We start from the raw sequence: 15018 nt of genomic DNA, 5'->3' as shown, positions 1-15018 counted from the left end.
TTGAAAGGCATAATAAAAACAGGTGACCAATTATGTTTGGGCAATAAATATGCTTTTACTCTTTCTATTTACACCGCAAAGGACTTAACATTTCAGCATTTCTTTTGTTGTTCCAATCACACACCTGCAGCTCAGTTACCACTGTCTACTGGAATCAGCAGCCTGAATCCCTGATAACCCATATTCACAGCATCCAAAATGGGACTCTTCCCTTTAGTACCTTTTTTCTCCATGAAACTCTCATGAGCTAATTCATCCTGAAATTATTTGCCCTTTAACAGAAGATCTATGCCCACTGAATCTCAGAGAGCCTTTTTTATTTTTTTGATTGCAATTTGTAGAACATGGAACTTGACTAAAGAAAAATGGTCACAGCTATAGATATGCCCTAGTTTATATTTTGTCCAAAATTTTCTCAGTAACAGTATCTCTCAGTCTGTGCTGTACTTTTTTGCTGGCTATAATCTTTACTAATCAGTGAGAGAAAGGTTATCTGAGGTAAAACAAGAACAGAGATGTAGACGGTTACCAAGTACTGATTCTACTTCAGGTGGCGGCTTTCATTACTTGAACTGATTTCTCAAGTGGAGGGTATATAGAAACACAATGTATAGATATTACCCTGCATTACTCTTAAGTTAAGGAAGAACAAACGTATTGTAAACAAACAGAAGGGTTTGTTTTTTGTTTGTTTTTCATGCGTCATAACATATAAATTAAGGAAGCTATAATACTAGAGAATCATTTATTTGATTCAGAATCATATCCTTATTACTCTAGCAGTTCCATTTAAGGTTTCAATCAGTCTCTAGAATCATGATCATTATTTTAGTCAATAAGTATATTAAGCAGCTATAAGCACATACAGGCAATTCTTTCATAAGGGATACATATCCTTGTAGTGCAAAATAGCATACTTAATCACCTATGTAAAACGATAGCCCCATGAAAATGGCATTAAGCCACTAACACATGAATACTGATATAACTTAATACAACTGTATGGTTGTCAGAAATTTCAAATATGAGCTGAAGTCCACTCTGCCATACTCATTTTTAATATGTTAAACCTTAATTGGCTAATTCAATTGATACTGAAATTATCAGAATGACTTACTGTCTTAGGTTTTCAATTATTTTTTCCATTGCTTCTTCCCAGCAGTATGCCTTAACCGACTGGATATTTTCAATCATTTCTGACGTGATCACCAGTCTTTCATTAATCTTTCCAGCTCTCTGATCTCTGTAAATAATCCATCCATCAATCAAATACTTAGTAAAAACAAGTCAAAATGTCCACTAAGAACGGCCCAAGCTTTTAAGAAAAGCCACATTTCTTTTATTAAACAGATGGATGTTTATTTTATTATCAAATATATAGTAACAAAAATAGTAACTGTCATTTAGTAAATGCCTCCCATGTGCCAGACACTGTATTAGATGCATGTCATACATTACGCCTAATCCTTCTGACAACCTAACAGAGGTGATTACCTCCATTTTAAAGACGAAAAAAACCAGAAACACAGTGGCTGAAGCAGCTTGACACAGGTCATGTAACTAGTAAGCATGCAATCTGGGATTCAAACTAAGAGCTATTTGACTCCAAAATGCGTACACTTTCTATCATGCTCTAGCTGGCAAACTAGAAGTCCGCTTTCATAAGCAGTGACTGGTGTCACCGATTCATTCTGTAATAAAAAGCAACTAAGGCTGGTGTGATGATTCACGAACCAGGGTAGAAAAAGCCTATAAACTCTCCCCAAAATATATGCATTCCCTCCCATTCACATAAATGTTTTATCCATTGTACCTAAATCTCTGATGTGCAAAAAGTGAACTGGATGGTAACATATTTATAAAGAAATTCTATAGACTGACAAGCAAAAAAATGTCCCCTTGATATAGAAAGTATTATTTATGTCATGAAAATAATTCCTTTTTTGTGACACCTAGCAAGGAGGTCACGGTTCAGTGCACAGAGAAGTTCTGGTTTTATTAGAGTGGGCTTTTGGAAAACATAATTTAAAACCCTTTCAAACTATGTAAATAAGAGTGCTACCTGTACTTCATCATCATTTTCCCGAATCCGGCTTGAAGAAGGGCAAGGACTATGAGAAAAGCAAGTCCACAGAAGGCGCAGGCCTCTAACAACTCCCAGAGCAGCCCCATCAGCAATGTCACTTGCAAAGGAGCAATCCACACGAAATGTGCCAGTGCAAGTCCCTGAAAAATAAAATCACAGTGAAAACCACTGACATTTTATCCTCCACCCCCAAAATAAAGGAAAAAAACAAGCAAAGAAGAAAGAAATCAAGCACAGTGAGCTCATACAATCAAACACTTCATGGTTCTGAACACACTAAAATCTAGGTATTCACTACATGGAACACACAGCATTCTATGCATAGGATTTCCCCCAAAACAAACTTCAAGTCACTGTGATCTTTTTCCAGCGGAATTGCATGGTGATTGAAGAATTTATTTTAAATAACTTACTTCTGTGTGGATAAAGCAAGAGCCATGACACAGAACATGAGAGAACAAAAGACTCTTCAGAAGTTCAATCTACACAACTGTACAACCCTATCACCTGACAATATATTCAGAATACATGCATGCTCAATTCAACAGTAATTTATTTAGCACCTGCTAAGGGTTTGATACCATGTAAAATACTAGAAATGCAAAGGTAAATAAAACAATCTGTCCTCAAGGACCTTGAATTTTATTGTGACAGAAGACAGCACTGAACAAGAATTGCTCAGAGTATCATGCTCAGCCAAAGTAAATAACTGTTTTAAAGTATTGAAAGGAAACAAGATCTGATAGGGACTGAATTTTAAAAAAACCTCATAAATACAAAGCAAGCTGAGGTGCCCTTGAGTTGGGTGGTTCTGTGAGACCCCAAAATGGCACTCTGCTACACAACTTAGCCTTCTCAGTTTTCGGAAATAGGGAAGGTAGGGATGCTTATGACTTAACCACTGATTACTGTTATCTGACCCAGAAAACCTTTGGGGTTGTATGAGTTATAATAAAGATGCATAAAAGATTAAATCAGTAGATACATACTTCATCAAATTTGTTCAGGTTGTTGGAAAGGAGACTAACAAGTTGTCCAATACTTATTTTATCTAGAACACGGCTTGACAGCTTCAAAGTCTAAAAGGAAAATGGGAAGTTAGATGTTGTCAATGAACAGTAGACAAATATATTTATAAGTAATGTTACAATACAGCTGAGGAATTGGGTAACTATGCACACATTTTTAAGTTAAGGTAATGAAAATTATTTTATGTTCATCTAACTCAGTGTCTTCTCAGATTTATAAATATTTCTCTTTACAACAAATATTACACTGGCACGCCTCTGCTTATTTTATTTTACAGTATCTAGAGAGTAGTAACTATTTTTTCTAATCCAAAATGGGAAAAACATTGTACTTAAATATTCATTTATATACTGTAGAGTGTTTGTGGTTTTTTTTTTTTGCTTTTGTTTGTTTTTATAAAAGATGGAACCAAAGGCAGTGAAATTTGAGATTAGTAACTTGGCCTTACAGGGAACTATATTCAGTATCTTGTAATAACCTATAATGGAAAAGAATTTAAAAAATATACATATAGATATATATATCTATATCACTTTGCTGTATACTTGAAACTAACACAATATTGTAAACCAACTATACATCAATAAAAAAAATTGTTTCAATAAAATCTTGGCCTTAAATTTTTCATGCGATCTTATAGTAACTATGTTGAATAAAATTACTGTTAAAGTCAATAAAATTATATTACAAATAATTTAATCATTAATAATTTTATGAAAGATTACATTAATAAAAAATTCTTAAATTTTACAAAGAAAAATATATCCATATATACAAAATAGAATTTTTATGTAGATAAATTATTATTATGAAAGATCACAGTCATACTTTGCCTATAAAATTTAATAAGAATTGATTTGCCATTAGATGGCTTTGACTGAAGAGTACCTATCTAATATTTGCTTCAACTGAATCCCTCACATATGTACTGAGCACTTAGTAGATACAAATCACTATATTCAAGGCTTCAGGGATTATTGTTAAGATTTCTTAAACATAATTCTTGCCTCAAGATAACCTAATACATACATAACTAAATATGATAAATTAGTTAAAAGGAGTAGATAGAATAAAATAGGGTGATTAAGAGAAAGTTCCCATATCTGGTTATAAAAATCTGCACATATTTTATTGAGGTTGAATTTTAAGATGGGTGTGTAATAATAAATAGCATTTAGATAAGCACAGATGAATAAGGAATAAAGCAGTTAATTCCAAAATGCTATTAGAGCAATACGGAGCAGGGGCGGGGGGAATCCATTGAGCTGGATGACACATGACTTGGTAACATACTCAGTCTCAGGTAACTTGAGACTGGGCTTAACATGGGTTCTACATGGCTTAACATGGAGTTTATGTGCACAATAAACAGTGAATATCTGTTCACTCTAGTTAACTTTATCTTCTTGAAATTCACAGGCAAAGCTCAAGCTAGTTTGTATTTAGATTCATTATTTAAAATATAATTAGAATGTATCATGGTTACAGATTTTGGAACAAAGAAAGCTATGCTCTATTACAAAATCTGGAACAATGTGGGAAGAATTAGTGGCTGCCTGCCACATGGATGAAACTGGTCAGATATGGTACCAGTTTATTTTAGGGACCAAACCACAGCCACATGGAGATGAAATTGTATTCTTTGGTGATGATGTCAATGCAGGTCAATAGGTGTGGCTAGAGGGGTAAAGAAAATGTGTAAGAACACAGATAATCAATGTTGAAAAAGGACAAACACAACTTCTAACTTTTCATTAATGCATTCTGGGTCTGAAAGCACATATATCACTGTATTTGTGCTAAACATTATATATGAACTTATTCACAAACTAACCTGCTCCTTCTATGATCTCCCCTCCCCTTAGCCCAGAGCACTTCATGTTTCTCTCTGCCTATATAACACAATTTGACTTGTTATATTATTTCAGTACTTATTTTATGTTCTCTAATAGTTGGAAAACCCTCCACTTCAAGGACTGTGACTTATCCATTTTAGAAATTTTGAAGCAGTTCTTGCACAATGTTTTATAACTTTTAGGTCTTAGCTTCTCAAAATATTTTATCCATAAAATAGGGATAATAGTTTCTACCATATGGAGTTTTGGTCAAATGAAATGATATACCTAAAAATCACTTAGAAGCTTGTCATGTACATCCTTAGCTATTAGTTACCTTGTCATGTACATCCTTAGCTATTAGTTACCATTATGATAAAATCACTTTTATAAATATTTTTAAACTGGATTCAACTTCCTTTGATATGCATTCTGTGTAAATTCTACCCTCCAAATAATACCTAATAATTTCTTCACTTACATATAATTTCTGGATCAAGATAAAATTTTTATTGATTTATCACCCATGCTTTCCTGGTACTTGTGAACTGATGAGACTGTGGCTGAGGTGATTTGATTAAACTGCAGACTCGGTTTTTCCCTTGTGCCTCCACAAAAGGCTTTTTTGAACAATAAAGTACGGCTATCAAGGTTTTACAACACCACTGACCTTGCATATGTATATTATGGAAGTGTTATGGGTTATTTGCTAGAGGGAATTTCAGGTCCATGTCCCTTATAAGCCAAGTATATAGTTTTTACATTGGGGTAAGAAAAAAGAGAAGAAGGGTAAAGCAATATCCAAATGATTCAACCAAACATGTTTCTATAATCACTTGGTAGATCAAAGGGTCACACATGAATCAGGCTGGTGAAAGCACATGTCATTTCTTATGGTTGCCATGCATGTGCTATTCTAAAAATTTTTAACTTGCAGAACTTAGGATGACAAAAATCTAACTCAAAATAAGGCAGTGGATACCACCACTGTGTCACAACTAGTTAAGGTAGAAATTTCTATTGCTTGGGTTATTGTTAACAATTTCTTGTTATTGAACATAAAAATACATGGCATTTTACCATAAGATGATATTTTGTCAATGATTTTAATGCAGATAGTAAGAATCATTTCAATGAGGAGCCATGGATTCCAAAAACTGGTGTATGACTAGTGAAAAAAATGAAATCTAAAATATAGGCAGTTTATAGAAGGCACTCAATAATTATTAGCTGAAGTGAAGTGAATTATCAATGAAAATTAGAAATATTCATTATTGCTGCCATGTATTTCACAGGTATGCAAAACTGATTTCAGCATTTACCCCTTATTTGTATCAGCATGGCATTTAAAACATGATGCCACTAACACGTAGCATGGAGACTGTGCAAGGAAGTATTACCTTCTTATAAATCAAACTAAACATAGCTATTCTCATCTGCATTCCAATGCGATGGAGGCCAAAAATGGCTGGGTGAAGGAGCAGCATCCTCACGATAAAGAGAAGGCATAAGCCTATGCCTAGGTAAATCGCAATGGAGCGTTCTACCTTGTTATCTGGATCATAGGAAGCAATGATTCTTCCCAGTAAGAGAGGCTGTACTGCTTTGGTGACTTCCTGCAGAAGATGGAAAACAGAGAAATGAAATTTTATTTTTCTTTCATAAAATGCCCTCATAATTTCAACACAAGTAGTTTCATCTTTACAGAAGATGAAAGAGGGCCATGCCATACCTGAAACTCTTGATGTCCTTTGTAATATCTTTATACTTTGAAATAACATTTTATTTTAGGTTATAGCAAAAGTCACTTGGAGACGTTTATGTATGAGGTATTTTTTACTAAAAAGTGAGGAGCGGCCATAAAGCAAAGGTGTAATTTCTGGAATAGTGTGTTCATTGGTAACATCTACATAGCACTTAACAATTCATATAATATTTTTCATTTGATTTTTATGGCAACTTTAGGAGTCAGAGGAAGCATTAGTATTTTCACATTGCAGATGAAGAAACTGAGGCCAAAGAGCCCAAGTGATTTGATGTGATTTCAAAATAGAACTTTCAAAAGCACTTTGAGTGATGGAATTATTACCAGAATGAACAGTTTCTTGAGGCAACCACATAAAGGGGAACTGGCAACAGGAGGGAGGAGCATAAAGGCACTGGTGGTATTTAAAGTCCAGTGCCACACCCTTCCCAGTCTGGGATAGGTGGGGATTTTAGGGAAAAAGTGTGTCAGAAGACTTCAGCCTCAGGCCAGTTTCCAACAATTCATCAAGTCCTCAAAGGCCTATGAGTTAACAAGGGAAGACCAAAGTTGTGTTTTCCAAATCTTCCTCATCAGACCTTCAACTCATCACTAAATCAAATTGTTCATCAAATTCATTACCATTTTGCCTGAATATATAAGAATAGCTCTGAACACATGGATTTGAACCCAGAAGGTCTAAGTCTTAACCATCTTGCTAATTTGCCTTTGAAAGAGAAAGACATGTAATCCTGTAATTCTGTTTTATGATGGCCTAGTGAAATGGGGATCTGAGGCTAAACCCTTCTGGGAAATAATATTATGCTAATTGATTCCATTTCAAATGTATATTATCAAGCCAGACTGCCCCTGCCCCCAGTATTGCTCAGCATTACTTCCTGGCAGCCCATAATTTGCTTTTTTTTTTTTCCATTTTCTACTATGTCTTTTCTAAACCTCAGTACCCAATCCCACCAGCCCTCTCATTCTCAATAAATGAACATGCTTTCCTATAACAACTTCACCCCCACAAGGAATCCTAAGCTATAGCACCATCATTGATTGACCACTAGCTTTGGGTAGCTGCTCATTCTATACCTGGTATTCAGTACCTCATTTCAAATTAACTGTGTAGACCAAGGATGTGAATGTAGGAAAAGATTCAAACGTTTAAAAAAAAGTTTACAAACTAATCACAAACATGGAATATTAGAGTTCTCTCATCTCACACAGCCATATTTTAATATAAGTTTGAATTACAGCAAACAGATAGACAGGTGCTGAAAAGAAAATCCCTAACTACCTACCCAGATATACCATGTTAATAGTTGGCCAATGTCAACTGAAGAGCACTTTTTTTTTTGAACTTCATATCTTTATTTTATTTTTTTAACATCTTTATTGGAGTATAATTGCTTTACAACGGTGTGTTAGTTTCTCCTTTTTAACAAAGTGAATCAGCTATACATATACATATGTTCCCATATCTCTTCCCTCTTGTGTCTCCCTGCCACCCTCCCCATCCCACCCCTCTAGGTGGTCACAAAGCACCGAGCTGATCTCCCTGTGCTATGCGGCTGCTTTCCACTAGCTATCTGTTTTACATTTGGTAGTGTATATATATCCATGTCACTTTCTCACTTCTTCCCAGCTTACACTTCCCCCTCTCCATGTTCTCAAGTCCATTCTCTATGTCTGTGTCTTTATTCCTGTCCTGCCCCTAGGTTCATCAGAACTGGTTTTTTTTCTTTAGATTCCATATATATGTGTTAGCCAGCACTTGTTTTTTAAAAAGTAAATAAGTGGGGCTTCCCTGATGGCACAGTGGTTGAGAGTCCGCCTGCCAATGCAGGGGACACAGGTTTGTGCCCCGGTCCGGGAAGATCCTACATGCTGTGGAGTGGCTGGGCCCGTGAGCCGTGGCCGCTGAGCCTGCGCGTCCGGAGCCTGTGCTCTGCCACGGGAGAGGCCACAAGTGAGAGCCCCGCGTACCACACACAAAAAAAAGAGCCATGTACCACAATGTTCATTGCAGCACTATTTACAATAGCCAGGACATGTGAAGCAACCTAAGTATCCATTGACAGATGAATGGATAAAGAAGATGTGGCACATATCTACAATGGAATATTACTCAGCCATAAAAAGAAACGAAATTGAGTTATTTGTAGTGAGGTAGATAAACCTAGAGTCTGTCATACGGAGTGAAGTAAGTTAGAAAGAGAAAAACAAATACCATATGCTAACACATATATATGGAGTCTAAAAAAAAAAAAAGGTTCTTATGACCTTAGGTGCAGGACAGGAATAAAGACGCAGACGTAGAGAATGGACTTGAGGACACCGGCAGTGGGAAGTGTAAGCTGGGATGACGTGAGAGAGTGGCAGGGACATATATACACTACCAAATGTAAAGTAGATAGCTAGTGGGAAGTAGCTGTATGGCACAGGGAGATCAGTTCAGTGTTTTGTGACCACCTAGAGGGGTGGGAGAGGGAGGGTGGGAGAGGGAGGGTGGGAGGGAGACACAAGAGGGAGGGGATATGGGGATATATATGTATACATATAGCTGATTCACTTTGTTATACAGCAGAAACTAACATACCATTATAAAGCAATTATACTCCAATAAAGATGTTAAAAAAATTTTTTTTAATTCAAAAAAAAAGAAACAAATGACAGGCTGAGGAAAATAATCTCTCATAGATCAATAAGAAAGAGACAAACACACCAAAATAAAAATAGACGAAGAATATGAAAAGGCAATTTGTACCCCACAAGAAATATGCATAGTTAATACATAAAAACAGTTTAAACTCACTAGGAACCAAAAGTAATGCAAATACAAATGATAATATACTGTTTTTCACTTAGCAATTTGGAAACATTTTTTAAATGACAATAAGTATCATTAGTGAGGGCTGAATTTCATACTTTAGTATCAGGAAAGTAAATTAATACATCTTTTCTGGAAGGCAACTGGAAAATCTACTAAAATTTAGCTTTTAAAGAGATGTGCATTGAAGAATTATTTATGACAGTGAAAAATTGGAGGCTATCTAAATATTCAGCAATGAGGAACTAATAAACTATGGTACAGCCACATGAGTCATTAAACACTAAAATGATTAGGAAGAGAAATATCTAATGATATGTAAAAGCATTCACAAAACATTAAGAGGAGAAGTAGATTTATAACACATATGTAAAGTAATGATCCACCTCCCTTCATTAAGTATATATTCTCATGGGAAAAAATTGGAAAGATAAACATCAAATTTATCAATCATTATCTGATTATTTTCATAATCATAAAAGAATATTTAAAAGATAAAATAAATAATAAAATATTGGATAGAAAATTGTATATAACTTATGACAACAAATAAATGATAAAAAGAAAACATGCATACAAAAAAATAGAACAGAGTAAACACACATGCAGGCATACACCCAGAATTTATCATAAAATACAAAGACTACTGGCTTATATACCAAAGCAAAGGCTTAAGATTCTGCCTTTGACAGGGTAAACAAGAGTGTCAAGTTTTTGTTTATCTTGATACACTAGAGTCTTATGGAAATTTTTGGCTTTATACAATTGGCTAAATGAAAAAATTTTCCATATTCAGCACAGAAAATGAAACCTATCCAATGCCCCAACTGTATGTAGTTTTTACAAAAATGTATGTATACCATACCACAGGGGTCTCCAACCCCCAGAACTGGGCCACACAGCAAGAGGTGAGTGGCAGGTGAGTGAGCAAAGCTTCATCTGTATTTACAGCTGCTCCCCATCGCTCGCATTACCTCTTGAGCTCCGTCTCCTGTCAGATCATTGGCAGCATTAGATTCTCATCAGAGCAACAACCCTACTGTGAACTGTGCATGTGAGGTATCTAGGCTGCACGCTCCTTGTGAGAATCTAATGCCTGATGATCTGAGGTGGAGCTGATGTGGTGATGCTAGCCCTGGGGAGCGGCTGCAAATACAGGTTATCATTAGCAGAGAGGTTTGACTGCACAGAGACCATAATAAATCAATGGCTTACAGACTCATATCAAAACCCTATCACTGAGTGGCAAGTGACAATTAAGCTGCATCTTATGGACGAGACTGGACATAAGCAACACACGGGTGTCACTGTCTCCCATCGCCCCCAGATGGGACCATCTAGTTGTAGGAAAACAAGCTCAGGGCTCCCACTGATCCTGCATTATGGTGAGTTGTATAATTATTTCATTATATATTACAATGTAATAATAATAGAAATAAAATGCACAATAAACGTAATGTGCTTGAATAATCCTGAAACCTTCCCCCCTCCCCCCAGTCCGTGGAAACATTGTCTTCCACGAAACTGGTCCCTGGTCCCAAAAAGGTTGGGGACTGCTGCCATACCAAGAACAGAATCTCAAAAATATTGTTATAGTATTTGTCTACCCTGAATCATGTTTTTAGACTTAGTGCCTAATTTAAAATGTTTTGCTTTTGGTATTTTCCTTTGAGTGTTCATTGACTTATTAACTATTACCAGCAATGTCTTCACTAGAAATCTAAGCTCTGTTCTTCACGTTTTGTAAGAAAAAAATCCTAGACTTGCTGATATAGCAGCAAAAGTAGGTTTAATCCAGAAAATGCAATAATGGAAGACACGTTAAAATATTAATTTTAATTTCTGAAGTAATGCTTAGAATCTAGGTATCATTTTTAAACATTAGCAAAATATTTTCCTGTGCCCTATAAAAATGAAACTGGTACTTTAAGACTTGCTTATAGCATATACAGAGAGAAAAGTAAACGCAAATAATAGGAGTATTTGTGAAGGTAGGTGGAGATTGTATTTAATGATACAGTAACAGGTAACATTTATAAAGCACTTGCTATGTACCAGGATCTATTCTATATGCTTAACTTGTTTAATTCTCACAATAATTCTATGAAATATGTGCTATTATTGTCTCCATCTTACAATCAAAGAAACTAAGACAAAAAGAATTTAAATAACTCTCCCAGTATCAGACAGCTAGCAAGTGGTAAAACTAGGATTTGAACCAGATAGTTTGACTCCAGAGCCCCACATCTTATTCATAACCTTAAATAGAAAAGACAATGTTATAATATGACCTGGCAGTTGATCAATTCAAGCACTGTGACTAGTTCAGTATCAACCTACCAAATAAAGTTACCAGTGTAACTTAAGATAAAGCCATTTCTCTAGGCCCCGTATCATAGACACATAAGTAAAAGGTAGAAGGGATCATAGAAACTGTACACTTTCACCACGTCACACTCACTAGTCACCACAGGATACTGGTTAACTACAAGAAGTAAAGAGGCACCATGTTCACACCAAGAATGAGGAAACTGGGCCCCCTCATACCTAGTTTAAGTTGAAAGTACAAGATCACAGACAATTCCTAACTTACAAATCGATTTTGTTCAAAATTTCACACGTGAGAACAGACGCATTTTGCCCTAGATACAATATCCTACCAGACATGGTGTTGGATTCCTAGGTTCGCCTTCAGAAGCACATATAATGGTAAATGCTCTTGGAGCACCTCTGTGTTCAATAGTACTGTAAAAGCCTAACCAACCTGCATAACAATGTTTTACAGAAAGAGATGGATCATCTCCTCCATGCAGTCTTGGAAGAGAAACATAGTCCCTCCTAGCTAAACCTTTGCCCTCTCCACGCACACAGTCATCTATCTACTTCTCTCCAGCAGAGTCTTGAGAGAGAGTGCCGGAGGAAGATACAGAAAATTAACAGTTAACGTTGGGACACTGCAGTAAACCCTCAGCCACATTTAATCTCAGTGGGATTCTTGTCACTTCTATTCAGGGGCTCTTTGGCCATGATTAGTCCGCCTACTTCTCTTTTCACAATAACTGTAACTTCTAACTAGGCTTTCTCTTCTTTCATGGCCCTGTAAATCCTTGCTACTCAAAGCATGGTGCTAGGGCAAACAGGGTCTTCACCAGGGAGCTTTTAGAAATGCAGAATCTCAGGTTCCACCCCAAATCTGCATTTTAGCCAGATGGGAGGGGGCAGTGGTTGGTATGCATATAAAAGTTTGAGAAACACTGTCTTTCTGTCATTAAAGGACTTAATATTTATTTTTTGTCTAAAATGTTTTTGATATTATCATTTTAAAAAAATCAAACTAAAAATTCCATGTGTACCACCCCCCAATACCCTCACCTTAGATTCTAGCGAAAGTCAGATGCATTCAGTGATAACGTTCCTGCTTGTCTACCTCAATCAGAATCACCTGGGGAACTTTAGCCCCGAGCTCATCCCAGACCAATTAAGTCACATTATCTGGGGTTGGGCTGCTGGTTACTCTAAAGTAAAAATTCTCTGTTTCAAAGAAATCTAAACCCCATGATTTTCCAAACCTTGACATAGGAACTGGATAGCACACTGTGGGGAGCACAGGAAGTACAGCATGTGTGTTATGGATGGGGGTTCTAGTAGAGGGTAGAAATATTCAGGATGTAGGGTGAGTGTAGGCAGTGTAGCATTCAAGTCCCTGCTGGGGTTAGAGAAGCAGCTAGATATGGGGGGATGTGAGAGGAAGCTGAGAAAAGAGTTCTCCATGACAGGCATCTAGAAAATTTGCTGGAGGTAGGTGACCTTAGGTGAAAAGGACAAAAGTAAGTCAAAGTGCTTAAGTCAGAGACTACCTGTGTGCAGAATTCCCCAAAACACTCTCTTAGTTAGCAGTATGCTTAAATTCAACACCTACCCAATGTCACTGTCAAAACATAAGGGACAAAGATCTTTTGCAAGACAGACTGTGGGACTTGAAAACTCTAACAGCCTAAGTCCTAAGACTTCTTTATGACCTTAAATTTCTTGGAGTTTAACAAATTTAAATATTAAAAGTAGTTTGACTCAAGTTGCACTGACATTTACCTCAATTTGATGATGGAAATATGCCCAGAGCTGCCTAGGAGTCAAGAATATATTTGAGTGAATGTTTGTAAATTTCTTATCATAATAAAGGTATTGTGACAACCATATTCTCTCAGTAATCTGCCTACAGGACTCCCTTCCTTTGGCTTCCCTCTGACTGTCCTTAACTGACTTGCACACTCAATTCTTCAACGGCCAGTTTTTCCTTTATGCTGGGAGTCTTAAATGTTAAAGGCAATGTTATATCTGGCTGCTGAGGTGACCCTGGAAGAATCTTCAACATTCAAGCTTTTAACCTATATCTCCTGAGCAGATGCAAAGAAGCTCAGCAGACCCAAGACTGATTACTACAGTCACCATTCTATTGAGTACCTACATACAATCATTACAAATACAGTTACATAGCAATTATAATCTGATCTAACGCAAGGGTCATAGGTTTTGGAACCAAAGAGACCTGGCTATCACTCAGATTTACCACATACCTAACATTGGAAAAGTTACTTAATTTTCTGCATCTCAATTTCCTTTTCTATATATTTGAGATACTAATGTCTGCTCCATGGAGTTGCTAGGAGAATGACCAAAAATAATCTGTATAAAGGGCTTAATGCTGAACCTGGAACAGATTAGGTACTCAATAAATATTAAACTATATTTTGTTTATTTTTTGATCTGTGTATACCAGACCAAAAATAAATTTTATAAATATGTTCATGTATCATCGAAATTTTCATGTTTAGGTGACTGCTTTGGTTCACATGAAACTTCTAAGCTGGTGGAATCTAGAGGAATAAATTATCTCACAAGTCAGGCAGAGCATAAAAGGGACTTAATAATTCAGCCTCTCTCCCAGCTTCTACTCAGTTGTGCTTATGTTAACCGATGGAAGCAGCATGCGATGGAGAACATGAAGAGAAAATTTTGAGTTTCTATACAATCTTAGTTATGACATAACAATTAATTGAAATATCATTCACTTTAATCCAAGGATGACTTACTAAGAATGTTGCATTCTTGGGACTTCCCTGGTGGCGCAGTGGTTAAGAATCCACCTGCCAATGCAGGGGACATGGGTTCGATCCCTGGTCCAGGAAGATCCCACAAGCCGGGGAACAACTAAGTCCATGCACCAAAACTACTGAGCCTGTGCTCTACATCCCGCGAGCCACAACTACTGAAGCCCACGTGTCTAGAGCCCGTGCTCTGCAACAAGAGAAGCCACCGCAATGAGAAGCCCACACATCGCAACGAAGAGTAGCCCCCACTCACTGCAACTAGAGAAAGCCCACATGCAGCAACGAAGACCCAACACAGCCAAATAAATAAATAAATAAAATGGGTGACATAGATTAGTGACTATATTAGTACAATACTAGAAAAACAACTCAGTGCTAAG

General features: G+C 36.5%; 1 protein-coding gene across 1 annotated transcript in view; it reads right to left on the bottom strand.

Annotated features, from left to right (window-relative positions):
* Positions 1 to 15018, bottom strand: part of CFTR (CF transmembrane conductance regulator) — a gene marked incomplete at its 5' end in the record, with an annotated part of 186642 nt that overhangs the window by 137854 nt on the left and 33770 nt on the right. The window contains 4 exons of the mRNA XM_079711019.1: positions 1118 to 1243; positions 2063 to 2226; positions 3076 to 3165; positions 6351 to 6566. Of these exons, the coding sequence (XP_079567145.1) occupies positions 1118 to 1243; positions 2063 to 2226; positions 3076 to 3165; positions 6351 to 6566 (596 nt within the window). The remainder of the gene's footprint in view (positions 1 to 1117; positions 1244 to 2062; positions 2227 to 3075; positions 3166 to 6350; positions 6567 to 15018) is intronic.

This window comes from Hyperoodon ampullatus (genome assembly GCF_949752795.1).
Source record: "Hyperoodon ampullatus genome assembly, chromosome: 9".
In the NCBI taxonomy this organism is placed as follows: domain Eukaryota; kingdom Metazoa; phylum Chordata; class Mammalia; order Artiodactyla; family Ziphiidae; genus Hyperoodon; species Hyperoodon ampullatus.
The sequence above is the reverse complement of the archived record's forward strand: the minus strand, read 5'-3'. Positions and strand labels throughout refer to the sequence as shown.